At 46.5% G+C, this 18,343-nt stretch overlaps 1 protein-coding gene across 6 annotated transcripts in view; it reads right to left on the bottom strand.

Moving 5' to 3' along the window:
* SEC16A (SEC16 homolog A, endoplasmic reticulum export factor) overlaps positions 1–14,940 on the bottom strand; it is a 49,382-nt gene extending 34,442 nt beyond the window's left edge. For 5 of the 6 annotated variants that reach the window (XM_075905387.1, XM_075905391.1, XM_075905389.1 and 2 more), the window contains exons 1-2: positions 14,781–14,940; positions 23–3,916 (exon numbers count right to left, since the gene is read on the bottom strand). In XM_075905387.1, the coding sequence (XP_075761502.1) occupies positions 23–3,838 (3,816 nt within the window). In that variant the 5' untranslated portion in view covers positions 3,839–3,916; positions 14,781–14,940. The remainder of the gene's footprint in view (positions 1–22; positions 3,917–14,780) is intronic. The other variant, XM_075905393.1, reaches the window with a different exon arrangement.
* Positions 14,941–18,343: the final 3,403 nt, after the last annotated feature.

Raw genomic sequence — 18,343 nt, 5'->3', positions numbered from 1 at the left:
AAGAAAAAAGTTCTGGCTCTACCTGGTAATAAAGTTGAGCTGCTGTTCTAGGATCCACGGGAGGATACGGCTGTGGATATGGAGCCTGATAAGCATCATAAGGATGCCTGTAATAGTAGTAAGGGTTTTGTGTTGGCCCAAAGGCATCCTGAGGCGTCTGAGGTGGTGGTGGATTCTGCTCTTGCTGCATGGTTGGCATCGCTGGCTGACTACTGGTAACAGATGCTGATGAAGTTGGAGCACTCAGTGACTGAGCAGAAAATGATTGTTTATCAGGGCTTATTTGACTGCAGCTTGTGGGTGGCTGTGTTGAACTACCCTCCGGCGGACCCGCTGGATAATACCTATTAATTGGCACCTGATTCTCTTGTCGCTGTGGTGCTTGAGTAGGTTTAATTTCTGAAGCCATCTGATAATTTGAAGGAATCGAGGACTGCCCACTAGGTACTATTTGTGGTGTTTGAGCAGTCTGCTTTTGTTGCTGAGAAAGCAATGCTCCCTGTGGGGCTCTGTCTGAAGGAGCCTGAAGCTGCACATCTTTTGTTACCTGTTGATAGAAATGTTGTTTGTCATGTGCATCTGGCCCCATGGAGCTGGCATGATTGACTGGTTGCTGAGGAAATACCGGACCACAAGAAAGTAATGGATTATGCATCTGTACAGAATTACTGGTTTTGCTCTTCTCCAGTGTCCGTGTTACTGTAAAATCAAGTGCTCCAGAAGCTTCTACATGACTGTATGAATCATTTGTAGAATTATTATTAGGCACCATGGTATTCACTGGTGGGACTAACACCACATTTGCATTTCCACTGGGGATGTTTGTCCCAGGAGGAACAGTTGAGTTAGAGCCAGGCATACTGGTAAATTCAGGCTGGCAACCTTCTGAACTAGCATTTCTTTGAGCTTCTGGAGCCAAATTAAGTGGAGTCTGAGATGGAGGTTGCATCAGCAAGTTTGTGGACGGATTTGAGGTGATTTCAGAAGAATGAACAGGGCTTTGTAATAAATTAGAATGTGACGGATTAGAAGATTGAGGTGTATTAACTAAAGATCCAACCTGCATCATAGACAATGGTATACTTTCCCCAGAGAGGATTCCGCCAGCATGTGGAGTTTGTAGTCCTGTTACAGATTTATCTTCAACTCCAGGATCTTTCAGTGAAAGATTATTTTCATTCCTGGCTACCTGATTACACAAAGAAATAGAAAAATTAATTGGCTGAGCCAAATTATAACTCTGATTGGGTTGGGCAATCAAGATAGGCTGATTTTGCAGAGACTCCGTGGGTGGAGAAGACAACAAACTTGCATAACCGGAACTTGCCTGGGACTGAAGTGTCTCCTCTTCTCCGATTTTGGGAGGATTCTCAAGGTTTTCAGAAGATACATTTCCATGCTGGGATGGTTGCACAAGAATAGACTCTGGTTTAGTTGGCTGCTGACTGGACAGCCCTTCTTCCGGTGGTTGAATAATTTCCACTGTCTGTTTGGCAGGTACATACACTGCAGGAGCAGCCGGGGCTAGAAGAACATTGCCCCCAAAGTTAGGTAACTCATTTTGAGCCCAGAGAGTTGTTGCTGGACTCTCACATTTTTTAGTTGCTCCCTGTGCTCTTGTGGAGGGTCTTTTCTCAGGTATCAATTGTATGTTTTCCATAACAGGTCCACTAACAGGCTGCAACATGTTTCCAGGTTCCCCAGTGACTGTAAGAGGCAATGGATGTACTTGGGGCATGAAAATAGTTTCCAGATTATCTGGTGGCTGTTCAAGATTACCAGGTGAGGCAGCTGGCACAGCCGTATTTATCTTAATATTCTTTTGGTTTGACTGATTCTCTCTTAGTTCAACCACCATCTTTGCTTGGTCAACCTCTGCAGGTTTTACCCCAACCCCATGGGACCGGACTGGTTCAAAAGAACTATTTGCACTTGCCTGAAATATTCCTGTAGGTTTGGGGGGACTTGGAGTTGGAGGCTGGGACAGATTACTGTGGTAATTCTTGCTGACATGTGGCTCACTTGAATCTCCTCCCAAAGGAGAGGAGTCAATTTGCTTAAAGAAACTGGTAGAGGACTCATCAGGCTTCCCACTTTCTTGCTGAATAAATGTGCCAACAAGCTCTTGGGGTCTTGTTGAACTAGAAACACTCCTGTGGCTTATGTTGCTGTAGTTTGAGGATACACTATCAGATCGGACAGGATGAGGTAATGAGTCGGGTGCCTCTAGATTTGGTCCTCCTCCTGTATGGCTCACATTGGTGTTCTTTGGAAGCAACGGCCCTGGCAGTGGCCCATATCTGTACAGATCAGAACCTAGACTTGGGGACGAGCGATTAATATTCTGTGGTTCACCTGGCAGAACTTCTTGATTCTGAATGCATTCCAGGTTCTCAACATTTTCATAATGTGACCCAACATTCCCATGAGCTTTGCTGACATTTGCTTTGTCATCACTAATATACATAGAGTTTTTACTGACCTGTGTGTCAGGTTGGTTGCTTATAGTTTTAGAAGAATATGGGGCATCTGGTCCCTTCTGCACTGTCTCATTAGCTGAGCCTATGTTAACCTGTGCTTGAGACAGAACATTAGCTGCAGCCTGCTGAGGATGCAGTGGCTGATGATACGTATGTCCTGAACTGAGCTGACAAGCATCCAAGTTACCTTTACCAGACAGATCATGTGTTTCTGATGAAAGTATTTCTTCATTTTCAGCCTCATCCCCTTTGAAAAACATGGAGATAGTTCCTGAATCTGCATGGGTGGATGTCTGTCCACTTGGTGTTTCAGATAAATGTTGAGATTGATTTTTGGGGTTGTTTTCCTGAGTGATGGGATTCACAAAACCAGAATCTGGTAAAAGAGGTTGTGGGTAAAATGGTTCTTGGTAAGGTGGACCTGGCCAAGGATTAGTCATCCCTATATTCTGTCTAAACATATTTTCAGGCTGAAAACTATTCACATGGTGGTTGGCAACTGGGAAGCTGCTTATTTCATTCTTTTCATGACCAATGGGCGAAGGTGCTAGCATGGTACTTTGTGGAATATGTTGATGTACAGGACTCTGATGCAGATTTGCCTGGGGTGGAAGATGGGATGTAACAGCAGAAGAGTGAGCAACACTATAAACTGCGTTCTGAGACGGTGGCTCAACATAGGGCCAATAGTTGTGAACTTGAGGCTGCAGGTTCTCTCGACTGGATCTCCACTGAGGTGGAGTTTGCTGAAGAGGTGGTGGGAGGAATGGCGCTGCTGTAGGTACTGAATTAGTGTTGCTTGGATCCCTATTAATATCTTGCCTGCTTAGGGGCCTGTTTGCCACATGTCCACTGATAGAATTTTCAGGTGTTGCTCCTGTATTAGAAAGCGACTGTGCTGAAGAATTATAACGTCCATGTTCTGCATTTGGATGCATTTCTGCCGTGCTATTTATAATACGTGCTGGTGATGAAGGAATCACCACATTAGAAAATGTGTTTGAGTTTGTTCCTGGTTGCGATGCGGATGTTCGTAAAGATGTAGGCAGTCCATGAGAATTCTCCCCTGCATATGATGGAAAAGAATGCACAGCAGCTGGACGAGGAAACACTGATGGAGTAGGACCTGGCGGAACCAGTGGATTGCCTTTGGATGGATTACCTAACAGGGAACCTTGCGGAGTTTGCCTCCCAAACGCAAAAGGATCTGTCACAGGTTGCACCGGGGCAGTTGCTCCTGAGACTGGTGCATTTGCCCGTCTACTAAGTGGGCTGTTACGCCAATACGTATTCCGAGAAATTCCTGCAGGAGGCGGTCCACCAGCCCCTGCTGGAACTGTCTGTGGTGGTGGCTGCATGACAAATTTCTAGCAAGGTCAAATGCTGTTTGGAGAACCACGAATGAATGCTGTAAACAGGTTTTCTTTTTTCCCACGCTGCAGAGAAGAACATAAGACAAATTAGTTTCACATTCCACTAAGTAAGTTCAGCATTAAACAAAAAACTCATTCTGTTTTTGGTTCCAAAAGACAGTTTTCAGAAAATAAACTAGGGGGAGGTACCCCTGCTCGCTACACTTGCCAACCCTCATCTCTGGGGGTAGGTAGCCCCAGTTCCCCCCCAGCCGCTGGGAAAGGCCAAGCCGAGGCACGGAAGCCATGGCCTGTCTTGCTCTCTGGCACCAGCTGCCAGGGCCCCCTCCCCAAGGCCAAGCCACCCCAGCTCCCTCACAACCGTCAGAGGGTTGGGCTGGGCCAAGGCTGCAGCTGACCCAGCTGCCAGAGGGCTAGGCCTGCCAGAGGGCTGAGGTCAAGACCGCAGCTGACTCAGCTCACTCCCTCAGGCGGACAGGGGGTTGGGCCAGAACAAGGCCATGGTCGTCCTGGCTCTCCCCCGCCTCCGCCCCTGCTCTTGCCTTCGCTGGCCCTTTCCCCCACCAACCAGCCCTAGCTCTTTCCTCCCCCCAGCTGCCAGGGAGAGGGGCTTGGGCAAGGTTGCGCCTAGCTTCTCCCCCGGCAGCCGGGAGGGGGAAGAGGCGGCTTGCAGGCCCTGCATGCTCTTCATCCCCAGCCACCATCTGGGAAGGAGGGCCCTCCAGGGCCTCACTGGACCTGCGCTCTTCACCCAGGCTGCCGAGCACCAAGGAGGCAAGGGAGGAAGGGGCTGCGGGATGCAAAGTGACATGATGATGTCATTCTATCATCCACAGGAAAAGTTTTTTTAAATATAGAGAGATTTGCTGAAGGCATTGGATGCCTAAATAAAATATTTGCTGGTTTTTCCAGAATGTATATTTGTTTCCACACATTAAGCTATGACCCCCAAGAGTGAGACACAAACAAGAGACAGTGATGGAAAACCTAGCAACCATCAAAGAATAACAGTGGAAAAACCTAAGATTAACACTGTTGAGGAATGAAGGATTGTGGTATGACACTGCTATACCCATGGACTCCAATAGGAACTGACATGTATAAAAAAGAAAGTTCTTGCCATTAAACTCTGGATTCAGTCCTGCAAAGCCAAGCCTCAGAGGAGTCTCAGAGGAACCCCAACTCCTCACTCAGTCCATCCTGTCTCGGCAGCAAGACTGACTTGAACCATGATGGACAGGTAACTATACACCATCTGCAGGACCTGCGTGTGTGTATGAATGCATATGCTGCTTTTCATTTTGCATTTTCAATAAACACAGTGTATTGCCTTTTCCCCTGAGAAAGACCCTGTGTGCTTCTTATAAGCATAACAGACTTATAGTTGTATTTATACACAAAGTTCCATCTAATGCTGTTTGGCCAGTCAGTGCAAATAAAAGCAAACTATTTTAAAAAACAATGTAAAAATCTCCACAGGAAAATGGCTTTAAATACAGTTTTGACCCAGGCAATGTTTAAACTGGCTCTTACACTTATCACAGAACTGGAAGGGACCTCCAAAAGGTCATCGAGTCCTATCCCCTGCCTCACAACAGGACCAAGCACCGTCTAGATCATCCCTGACAGATGTCTGTCTAACCTGCTCTTAAATATCTCCAGTGATGGAGATCCCACAACCTCTCTGGCCAATTTATTCCAGTGTTTAACCACCCTGACAGTTAGGAAGATTTTCCTAATGTCCAACCTAAACCTCCCCTGCTGCAGTTTAAGCCCATTGCTTCTTGTTCTATCCTCAGAGGCCAAGAAGAACAATTTTTCTCCCTTCTCCTTGTAACACCCTTTTAGATACTTGAAAACTGCTATCACGTCCCTTCTCAGTGTTCTCTTTTCTAAACTAAACAAGCCCAATTCTTTCACTCTTCCCTCATAGGTCATGTTTTCTAGACCTTTGAGCAACAAAAATGATTTTCTCTGGATCTTCTCCAATGTCTCCACATGTTTCTTAAATGAGGTACCCAGAACTGGACACAATACTCCAACTGAGGCCTAATCAGCACAGAGTAGAGTGGAAGAATGACTTCTCGTGTTTTGCTCACAACACTCCTGTTAATGCCTCTCAGAATCATGTTTGCTTTTTTTGCAACAGTGTCACACTGTTGACTCATGCGGAGTTCTTTTATGACATTTCATACTAACAGCTCCAATTGCGGTAGCACTAGTGCAGTCATTTCAGCAACTGAGCTATACTCGGAATCCCACCACTGACAGCACCAGTAAGCGACAGTGCACTAGCGGAAGATATTAAGGATGTTAAGATGAGAGTAAGTGACTAATCGTGTAGTCGATACAAATTGTATCGACTACATGATTAGTCGATAAGGGAAGGCACTGTTTCCGCCTTGCATTGGTCTAGGAGCAGCTCTGCAGTTTAAACATAGTAGGAGACAGGCATGCAGGCAGACTGGCTTCTACTACATTAAAACAGCAGAGGAACAGCGGGGAGTAGGTCCCAAGCCCAGCGTGAGCCAGGACCACTGCAGCTCTTCATTTTAAATGTAGTAAGAGCCGCAGCAGTACCGTACCAGTGCGAGCCGGGCCTGAGCCAGGCTTGCTCAAGTCTCAGCTCACAACAAGTCCAGCAGCCCCTGTTTGCGGCTGCCCATGAACAGGGGCTGTTGTTGAAGCAGTTTCACAAAGGCTGCTTCGCAACAGCCTCTCCTCCCCCCCGCCCAGCTGCCTCTGATAGAAGCAGCAGTGTGGAGGGGGAAGGCAGCACCACAGAGATGGTGCTGGGAGGGAACTGGCTTTTACAGAGGCAGGGGAGGGGGGAGCGTGCAGTTGAGTAGTCAACTCGACTACCCAATAAACTTAGGCTTATCGGGTAGTTGACTACTCGCTTACATCCCTAGAAGATATTACGAAATGCCCATACTTTCTTTGAAAGCATTTTCACTGGAGCTATATTTAAAGATGGGACTGGCATCTTAGACATAAGGTCAAAGAAAAATCATATTACTTTCAGAAAGAAATCCATATAGGGAGCACACAATGTTATCTGCATTTATTCAACACATTCCACTTTTGTCATGGCAAGACATGGGGCAGAGGGGAAGATATTACCAGAAGCAGAGTATTTTTAACTTTAAATACAATCTAAATTCTCCTGTTAAGTTTGTTAAAATAAATATGCTCTCTGGTTAATTTTAATAGGACTGTTTTGGAAGCTTTCCATCTCAACTTTAACTCAATGGAATCAGTAATAAAATAAGTGGGTTGCGCAATAGCAGTTTTTATGAATTAGTTAAGACCTTTATTTTGCCATTTATAATACTGTACACTTAAAAATCTTAATATAAAACAAGGAATGCAAGATCTGGAGCATTATTACCAGACCTGTACTACACAGTGAGACTTTCTGCATAATAAGATAGGTTTATTTAATAGAAAGAGTCTAATAACGTCATTCACAGCATGGAGAAAAAAGTATCTACAACCATTGTGTCACCTACTGGATATATTTTTGTTTGTCCTTAATAAAAAGCAATCAAAAGCTGTGCAGTATTTTAACAATATGACTCTGAAAATCAATAGCAATCAGACAACTAAAACCTAAATAAAGCCACTTTTACATTTTCGGTATTTTTGATAGCAAACGTTTTATGTTAAACTATAACAGAAAGATGTTTGTTATTGGTTTAGGAGCTAAGCCACTAAAGAAAGGGTTAAATGCACCTCTCTCTGGGATTTCAGGTTTAATCAAAATATAACCTTGGCAAACAATCTCTGGCTGCATTTATTTTGGAAAACTTTAAAAATCAGTAAACTTCAAAAATATAAAGCATATTAAGCCAATGAGCAGCACAGCTCTTATATATTCCCCCAAGCAACTTCTGGCTTCTGATCAATACAATCTACTTGTTTCTATTTATCATTTGTATTACAGTAATTGCATGCTTAATCCATGTCAAGAAAGTTTGTTGCTACAAAACACATCTAACAGTTCAAAGAGTTTTCAAATATTGCAATCATTTCTCTCTGCATTGATATCTAAGATAAAGCTTTCCAGCAAGGCACAACTACTGCCAACCAGGATGTTACCAGGAAAACCGGCCGAGTCAGTGAGCAGTTCCTGATTCTGAACGCTCTGCAAATGAACATGCTTCTAAGAATCTGTTTCAGACTTCCTTTCACATTTATTTTTCTATCATTACATTTTCAAGTTGTTGCACTAAAATTATTAGTGTTTATTCTCATTGTACTAGTTGTCATGCTAGTACATGGGAAAGTGGAAACAAAAATCCAAGACAATAGTCCAAGTGGAAACCATAATTTCTTGTGAATCAAATGTTTATCTCCAGTGTATTTTTTTTTAAATTTACACAAACTTTTTGAAAATGTAGTTCAGTAGAGAAATCAGTTTTAAAATACAGATGTTGACATCCACATTTCTCAGAGGGACTTTGTTCTTGACAGTATTTTAAACATGCACAAACCAGCAAAATTCTAATATCTTGAGTGTTCTCATAATCACTGCTAATTAGCAAATTCTACATTAGCATAGGGTGCTATTTTTCATTAATTATTTGCTCTTTTTTATGGACCTCAAGAATAAATTAGGGGTGTAAGTGACTAGTTAACAATCCAATAAGCATAAACTTATTGCATAGTCAAGTAGTCCCTCGACTAGTCGCTTCACACCCTCCTCCCACTTTGTTGCCTCTATCAGAGAGAGGCAGCAAGGCGGGGGGGGGGGGGGGGAAGAAGCCAGCTTAAAAGCTTAACCCCCCCCCCCCCCCCCAACACTGTCTCCGCAGGGGCCAGAGGAGGCAGAGGCATTCCTGCTGCTACACCTCTCCCTTTGAAATGTACAAGCAAGCAGCTCTTGTACTCTTCAAAGGGAAAGGCACAGTGGGATAGCACAGTGGGATAGCAAGCGCTCTCCCTTATCAACTAACTGAATACTCGATTAGTTCATTCATCAAAATTTAACATCCCTAGAATAAATAAATAACTAACCAACCACAGGCTTAGTTTAGAGGCCCAAGCCAGGAGAATGTACCCTTTACTAGATCAAAGTGAATAAATCACAGACAGCAAGTATAAAAGGTGTGTAAGATAGGGATCTTAAATTGCATTTAATCAGCTAATCAAGTAGTCAATGGAATTTCCATCAACTAGTCGATAAGGGGGGGAACTCCAGAGTTATAGCAGGGTTGGCTCTGGCCACAGGAGCTAACCCCGCTGCGGCTCTACCTTTTAAATGTATTAAGAACTACCAGGCTCTTAATACATTTAAAAATTAGAGGTGCAGCACCTGGGACTAGGCATGAGCCAGGACAGCTGATTCCCAACTCATGCTGGTCCCCCGCTAGACTCTGCCTCCCCTGCTCCTCTGTGGAGATGGTGTTTGGAGGAAGCAGCTTTTAAGCCAGCTCCCCCTCAGCACTGGCTCCTGCTCTCCACCCTCCCCATTGCTGCCTCTCTCTGATAGCATATGCGTATCAGGTAGTCAACTAGTCACTTACATTCCTAGTGTAAGAGTTTAAAGGCATAAACCATGCATATTATTAAAATGATGTAGGCAGGTAGTTTTAACCCACAATATCAAGTTTGAAAAAAAACACTTTTTTTCCAAAACTTAAACAAACAAGGGTTGAGGGTTTTTTGTTTCAAGTGAGAACAAGGGTGGGTATATCTACATAATCTCAAACCTCATCTGACTACCGTTCCCATTTAGAAGAGTTTCCATCCTATATCTCATAAAGTGATAATGCACAATAACCTACTAAATTTTTTTTAAAAAGTTGCTACTAAATGTTACCTAGTGACTACAGAAAATCTATAATTGCATAAAAATGGCAGCCTCAAAAATGATTACCAAAACCAATTCACAAATACTAGGCCTTGATTACACAGGAAGTTTTACCAGTTGTTTCAAAGTGTAGAAGTTTAAGCTAAATCAAATAAGTCACTCATACACTGGAGTAAATGTCCATATTGGGTTGTATCAGAGTAGATACACCTCTGATAAAGAGGCAGCAAGGGCGGGGGGGAGGGGAGGCTGCATATAGTCATTTGGATTAACCGATAAGACCAGGCTTATCGGTTAATCATTTACATGACTGTACGTTAACATCCCTAGTTTACATTCATTCCTTTAGTTATACTAAAAAAAGCTTTCAATGCCTAAATGAAGAGAAATGAACTGTTTAAAAAAATTATTAGAACACCATAAAAAAATCTCTCTAAAATCCAAAATTTTGGGTGTAAGTCATAGCAATATATAAAAAAGGTACAAATATATTTCAGAACAGTCAAACTCAAGATCTTAACATTGTGTGATTGCTCAAAGTAGTATTTGGGAGCAGGTTTACCCAATCGATTGTTCTGTGTGAAAAATAATTCTACTAAAAGCTGCTCACATGACTGAATTTCCTGAGGCCAACTGATAAAAAACTCAGATTGCAATGCAATTTCAGGAACCACACGGTAGCTTTTTCCCCTTTCTTGTTGCCTCTTAGCAACATGCTTTACAAAGAGACAAACCTGTGTGCTCAGTTAATTTAATCATGTCCTGTAGGTTGTGACTTCACCACCAGATCTAACTTTCAGTGTTTTGCACAAAGGATAAAACATTTATGCCTGCATTTTGATTAGTGTCTTAGTAGATATGGTACTTAATTCTAAATCAAGTTCTGCATTAACTAATGCTATTACATTGCCCTATGTCAGTTTATTCAAAAAAGTATAGCATAAAGAGTGTTTCAGAAAGATCAACTCCTGTGTGTCTTACACATGCATTATTCACAAACAGTTCTCTACTTAAGCATACTGAATAGCTCATACAAAAACTTTTTTCCAGCTCACAAATTTCCTGCCATTCACATTAAGATACTTATATAAAAATGGAGGCTCATATGTATAACTCATTGTGTGCCAATAGTGGACTCTTAATAGAAGTTTAAATGTATGCAATGGCTCAGGACTTGAACCCAAATAAGAAACCATTGCAACTCACTGAATAGCATCTGCAACATTCGTGAAGTTTAGCGTACTTGAGGTGGTTATCTAAATAAAAGTTTATAATATTATCAAAACCAAAATGGTGTCAGTGTTTACAGCTTTCTTAATTCTTTGAAAAAGATCTTAATGGAGCAAATGACCATTAATTTGGAAAATCAATTTGGAAAATTTCTCTTTGTGTTAGGATTTTCTGTAGAGATTAAACAGAAATTTCTAAAGTTAAATGTAACAAATGTTAGCATGAAGTAGCAAACACTAAAGGTCTCCATAGAGTTTTTCCATCCTGTATGTCTCATTCCTAACATCCTTTGTGTATCATAACTCATGTACAATGACACTACAATATGAACAAACCAAGGTAATTAAAGAATTTGTTAACAGGAATATGTGAACAGCACAAATATAGTTAGATAACTATAATCAGTATTCTGTTTGAAGTGTTTGGGTCAAAACTGAATTAATTATGCATAAAATATTTATCAAAACAGTTCCAATTAATCAATTTTAACTATCAAAACAAAATCCAGGGACAACTGTGGTTTTGGCTGAGATGACAGGAATCCAAAGTTTCCTCAAAATCTCTGCTATGCTTTGGACACAAGAAAAGTAAGAGATAAGAGTTTGTGAACTGAATTTATATAATCACAGAATACCATGCAAAAGGACACCAGTGGATAAAGCTGTAAGTGAATCCTATTCTGCAAGTAGTTTTCCTCCAAAACTAGAAACAAACTTTTTTAAAAATTCAATTCTATGACTTATTAGTCTGCCACATTTTTTGTTACTGACTGTCATATTAGGCCACAACCCTGCAGTCACATCTGTTTGAGCAAACTCTTGTATTTGTATGGATCCAATTACAGGATCTGGACCATACACCATAAGCTGTTCAGAACAGGAACTTCATCTTTCTACATGCATGGATGACATTCAATATATTGTGGACACCATCATTCTACAAGAGTAATTAAATCTAAAAACGTCCTACAAGCTTGCACATAGATGCAAATATCGCTCTGATGCTCCTAGGATCAAGAACATAGACCTGAATATGCAGCCCTCGGACAACAGCAACATCAACCTTTCCACCAGTTTGGAAAGGAAGTAACTAGTTAATTAGGTCAGTGGTTCTCAACTTTTTCAGGCAATACTCAGCCATTATCAGCTGGTACTCACAGTTTCTTATTCAATTATGCACAGGGCTAAGAAGGTGCAAAAGTCTGAAAAAAGGAAGAATCGGATTTTCAAGAGATCACTTTACATGTCTTCTTAAAAACAAAGGCATTTACACTGTATGACACTTTTAAAATAGCCTTAATTCACCACATCTACCTGCAAGAAAGACCTGCAACTTATACACACAAACACCTACTGTGGAGCTTGGGTTGCCTCAACACAATCCAATAGGTGGGGGGACAGAATCTTCAACTGCCATCTTTGCAAATTCATCTGACTGTATAAACCTATACATTGTAACATCTGAGCCTCACCATGTCACAATATAATGAAATGTCATATCAGGGACCCCATTCCAATTTCAGGATTTCCAAGAAATCCCTTTTCTACAACTGTTTCTATTGCTTACAGGACACAAAGGCATCCTAAGGAAAACCAGAATTGTCTAGTTTGGGTACCATGATATGGGAACCAATATGACTATATATGAGAAGTTGGAGTAATTGTAGGCAGTCAGTCCCTGAAGTACCCTGTACTGGACCTTCCACCCCTAATGACTATACAGCATACTGACTCGACACCCATCACTCAGTAAGGCTACGTCTAGACTACATGCCTCTGGCGACAGAGGCGTGTAGATGAGGCTACCAGGCATAGGAAAATGAAGCGGCGATTTAAATAATCGCCACTTCATTTAAATTTACATGGCTGCCGCGCTGAGCCGATCAGCTGTTTGTCAGCTCAGCGCGGTAGTCTGGATGCGCGGGTGTCGACATCAAAGGCATTTGTCGACCACCCAGGTAAACCTCATCCCAGACTACCGCGCTGAGCCGACAAACAGCTGATCGGCTCAGCACGGCAGCCATGTAAATTTAAATGAAGCGGCGATTATTTAAATCGCCGCTTCATTTTCCTACGCCTGGTAGCCTCATCTACATGCCTCTGTCGCCAGAGGCATGTAGTCTAGACGTAGCCAAAGTGCCTTGCAATCTTTAACTTATTTAACCTTTAGCTAAGGATGTGAAAGTGTAAGCATTTACATGGTTAATCAATGGCTTGAGCTTATTGGTTAACATGCATGGTTACAAGCAAGCCCCACCAGCCACTGCTGATATAGAGGCTGCAGCACCGGAGGGAAAGAGGCAGGCAGAAAACGGTACACACATTGCCAGCATGCAACGTTTCCTCACAGATTCCGACTCCTGTGGAGTTGTCTTCCCTTCCTCTCTCTGTGTTGCTGCATCTGTATCAGATGCAGCAGCGTGCTGATGGAGAGCAAGCGAGAGCTGGCACTCGCAGAGAGCTGGCTTAAAAGTTGCCTCTCAGCACAGACTCCTAGGTAGCCGCTTTGCGTGTAAATGTGTAACTGCTGAAAGTTAAAGGCATTTTAACATCTTTACATATAAATCCCTGCTTGATAGGGAAGTGCTCAGATCTCTATTTTACAGGTAGAGAACTGAGGCAGAGCATCTAAGTGATTTGCCCAAGGTCTCCTAAAGTAGCACCTTACCCACAAAGCATTCCTGTCTCTCAATGTGAGGTGTTGCCTCCACATTTTACACCCACAGCCCAGCACCCCTGTACCCACATTCCCAAGAATACGCCCCCCTCAAGATAGCTAAACAAATTACTTCCAGACTTCTCCCATGCAACATCTGCATCTCTTAACGCCAGAGGCCTCAACAAGTCAGGCGGCACCCTTAAAACCCCAATGTCCTCACTTCATGGCCCTACATCTCCTAGACCAAAGCTGCTTCCATTTTCCATGGCCCCCTAAACCACACCTAGACTCTACTACGAACCTTCACTTCCTCTCCACCCCCCAGCTTCCCTCGCCCCCCCGCTCTCTGCCCCTCCCCCCAGCTTCCCTCGCCCCCCCGCTCTCTGCCCCTCCCCCCCAGCTTCCCTCGCCCCCCTCTCTGCCCCTCCCCCCAGCTTCCCTCGCCCCCCCACTCTCTGTCCCTCCCCCCCAGCTTCCCTCGCGCCCCCCGCTCTCTGTCCCTCCCCCCCAGCTTCCCTCGCCCCCGCTCTCTGTCCCTCCCCCCCAGCTTCCCTCGCCCCCCGCTCTCTGTCCCTCCCCCCAGCTTCCCTCGCCCCCCCCACTCTCTGTCCCTCCCCCCCAGCTTCCCTCGCCCCCCCCACTCTCTGTCCCTCCCCCCCAGCTTCCCTCGCCCCCCGCTCTCTGTCCCTCCCCCCCAGCTTCCCTCGCCCCCCCACTCTCTGTCCCTCCCCCCCAGCTTCCCTCGCCCCCCGCTCTCTGTCCCTCCCCCCAAGCTTCCCTCGCCCCCCGCTCTCTGTCCCTCCCCCCCAGCTTCCCTCGCCCCCCGCTCTCTGTCCCTCCCCCCAAGCTTCCCTCGCCCCCCCCACTCTCTGTCCCTCCCCCCCAGCTTCCCTCGCCCCCCGCTCTCTGTCCCTCCCCCCCAGCTTCCCTCGCCCCCCGCTCTCTGTCCCTCCCCCCCAGCTTCCCTCGCCCCCCCACTCTCTGTCCCTCCCCCCCAGCTTCCCTCGCCCCCCGCTCTCTGTCCCTCCCCCCCAGCTTCCCTCGCCCCCCCGCTCTCTGTCCCTCCCCCCCAAGCTTCCCTCGCCCCCCCCACTCTCTGTCCCTCCCCCCCAGCTTCCCTCGCCCCCCCGCTCTCGGTCCCCGCCAGCTTCCCTCGCCCCCCCCGTTCTCTGACTCTCCCCCCCAAGAGCTTCCCCAACCGGTGCCCGCCCAAGCGCCGCTCACCTGGCGGATCCCGGCGGGCCCCTGGGGCGCGCGCAGCAGGCGAGGCCCGGTCAGCAGCAGGCGCCTCCCCCCCTCACAGGAGCCGCAGCAGCAACAATCGCCACCATCTTGGAATATCCGGCTCCAATGGCCACCGCCGCCGACGTGTCACGCTCCGCACGCGGTGACGCAAACACGTACGCTCCGGCGCCGCACACATGTCATTCCTTTCCGCTCTTCGTTGAGGCGCTTAAAGGGATCGTCGGTTGGGGGGGGTGGGTAAACTCAGCTGCGTCGGCGGACAGAAAACCTAACCATCCCTTTAGGATTCGGCTCTCACGAGCGGCCGTCAGCCCAAGACGGCCAGGAGTGTGAGCATGCGCATTGGTGGGGAACGCTAACCAATAGGGCTTCTGGAGACTTGAGGTTGGCAGGTTCGAGCCCCCGGCAGGGAGCTTTCGGGGAAGCTCTGGCCAGACTGAGCAAAATTCAACTGTTATTCCCGGCTGGGCTGTGCAGTATGTCAGGCCTGCCCACCCAGACCCTACCTCCTTGGGGCACTAGGATCCCTGCCATTGCATCTGGCCTGCTCACTTGCATTGGACTGGCAATGCATTATTAAACACAGCCTTTGGGGCAGATGCTGGGGAGCGGGTGCCTGCCTCTCCAGTATCCCCTGCACTGCACGGGCTCAGGGGTCCTCCCTTCAGGCCCATGCAAAAGCCTGCAGGCCTGGGAGCGCTGTCAGCCCCTGTACTGACAGCCCAGGTGCTGCCTGGGACAAAGATGTCTGGCTGCAATGCTAGCTGGGCAGAGGCGAGCACGGACTAAACTGTAAACATAACACCAAAGGGCAGAACCGAACCTGGGATCTCTGCAGCTTAGTGCAGGAGCTTCTGCAGCTTAAACTATAACAGCAGCTTGCTCTGAGCTAAGGCTGTAGAGCATGATAGAGAAATGACACCCCATAAGCCAGATCCGATCCACAGGGTTAGACCCTGGTGGGCCGCTGCCGCTATGTTTGCCTGCACCTCCACAGGTATTGGAGGATTGCAGCTTTTGGCTGCGAATTGCCATTGACGGCCAATGCAAGTGGGGCAAACGGTGTCCTGGTCCGTGCCGCTCCCATTGGCCACCAACGGCAATTCGCACCCAGCAAGAGCTGTGATTACCCAACACCTGTGGAGGCGCAAATAAACATAGCGGCAGAGCCCGCTGGGCTGCCATTTTATTGCCCACCCCTGTGGAGAGCAAACTCATTCTCTCTCTGTAAGTGGTCTCAGTGCCAGTACATGGGACAGTGAATCATATCCAGTAGGTGTGTGGGTTACACCTGTGTGACCAGAACCCTGATCTGCAGAACTTCCCTGATCTCCCCAAGGTGTCACCAGGCACAGCTGGGGGAAGTCGTGGAAAGTAGGCACTACAGGAAGCACTGCCCAAGGGACGCAGCGTGACCATGCCCTCCAAGGGCACATCTACACAGCAGGGCTAAAGTCGAATTAAGCGGTGCAACTTCAGCTACATCAACTCAGCTTTAGGCGCTGTCTACATTGCAGGAAGTCCAAGGAAGAGCACTCCTTTCTCCTCGTGAAATGAGGGTTACCGCGAGTCAGAGTAAGAAATCTTCTATCATATCATAGAATCATATCATAGAACCATAGAACTGGAAGAGACCTCAGAAGGTCAAGTCCAGCCCCCTGCTCTAGGCAGGACCAATCCCAACTAAATCAACCCGGCCAGGACTTTGTCAAGCCGAGACTTAAAAACCTCTAGGGATGGAGACTCCACTATTTCCCTAGGTAACTCATTACAGTGCTTCACCACCCTCCTAGTGAAATAGTTTTTCCTAAAGACATTATTTTGAAATAAAGGCTTGTCGTGTAGACACGCTCTTTCTTATTTACTAGTGACGTCAGTTATTCTGAAATAACACTGCTGTGTAGACATAACCCAAGTGGCCACGTGCACTGTTTAACCCTGGAGGGTGCGCAGAACATTATCTGGGAAATCACCTAGATTTCTGTGATTCCAAACCTCACGGCTACGTCTACACTGGCCCCTTTTCCGAAAGGGGCATGCTAATTTCACAGGTCGTAATAGGGAAATCCGCGGGGGATTTAAATATCCCCCGCGGCATTTAAATAAAGATGTCCGCCGCTTTTTTCCGGCTTTTAGAAAAGCCGGAAAAGAGCATCTACACTGGCCCCGATCCTCCGGAAAAAAAGCCCTTTTCCGGAGGATCTTATTCCTATTTCAAAGTAGGAATAAGATCCTCCGGAAAAGGGCTTTTTTTCCGGAGGATCGGGGCCAGTGTAGACGCTCTTTTCCGGCTTTTCTAAAAGCCGGAAAAAAGCGACGGACATCTTTATTTAAATCCCGCGGGGGATATTTAAATCCCCCGCGGATTTCCCTATTACGACCTGTGAAATTAGCATGCCCCTTTCGGAAAAGGGGCCAGTGTAGACGAGCCCCATCTGATCTCCCAGGGTGGCTGGAACCATTTGTTTAGTGGGCGTTGTGATGGTGCAGTTCATATTCTTTATAGAAATACGCTTATGAATATAATCAGGGCTCGACAATTAGGGCAATCTACTCGCCCGTGGTGAGTAGATTTTAGCCCGGCACGGCGCCACAGCACGGTCTGCACATGCGCAGCGTGCCGAACCGTGCAGCTGGCGAGCAGGGCTCGCCGCCGCTTGTCAAGCCCCGAATATAATTATGCATAATTGGAAAATGATTTATGCAAAATACTTATTGCACGGTATCACTGGAAAAGTTATAATCCGCAAAATGTGTATATTGTGTTTGTGTCCATGTATTATTCCCATATTGGAAATCAGCAATAGGAAGTAGTACCCTGTGTTACTGATGTAGGCATGCTTAGTAGGGGCCATTAAGGGAATTTCAGAAACTTGAGGGCTCATTGCTAAGGAAATGGGTTTTTTTTCTATGAGCCAGCCCCTAGGAGAGTCCCCACAAGGACCATTAGCGATTTAGTATTTTTCCACAAAGTGGGGGAGGAGGAGACTGGCCAACAAACAAAGTCTTCCCACCTTCTGGACAACCTATTTAAAGGGAGAGGCTCTGGAGCAGGGGTCACCAAACAGTAGATCGGGATCTACTGGTAGAACTTGGAACCTCTGACAGGTAGGGTTACCAGATGGGTTTCAAAAAAAATACCGGACACACATGATCTCAGAATGGGGGGACTGGCCGGGAGGGGAGCAGGGCTGGCCGCGAGAGGGGTGGGGGGAGCGGGGCTGACCAAGTGAGATTGGGGGGGGGGGGGGAAGAGGGGACCAACCAGCAGGAAGCAGGGCTGGCTGGGAGGAGGTTTGGGGGGAGCGGAGCTGGCCAGGGGGGAACTGACTGGCAGGAAGCAGGGCTGTCCGGGAGGGGGTTGGGGGAAGTGGAGCTGGCTGGGGGGGAAACTGGCTGGTGGGAAGCAGGGCTGGTCAGGAGGAGGCTGGGGGGAGCGGGGTTGGCTGGGGGAGATCGGGGGAAGGAATTGGCCAGCGGGAAGCTGGGCTGGTCGGGAAGTGGTCGGGGGGAGCGGGGCTGGCTGGGGGGGGAGTAGGGTT

This window comes from Pelodiscus sinensis, chromosome 22, assembly GCF_049634645.1.
Source record: "Pelodiscus sinensis isolate JC-2024 chromosome 22, ASM4963464v1, whole genome shotgun sequence".
Classification (NCBI taxonomy): domain Eukaryota; kingdom Metazoa; phylum Chordata; order Testudines; family Trionychidae; genus Pelodiscus; species Pelodiscus sinensis.
The sequence above is the reverse complement of the archived record's forward strand: the minus strand, read 5'-3'. Positions and strand labels throughout refer to the sequence as shown.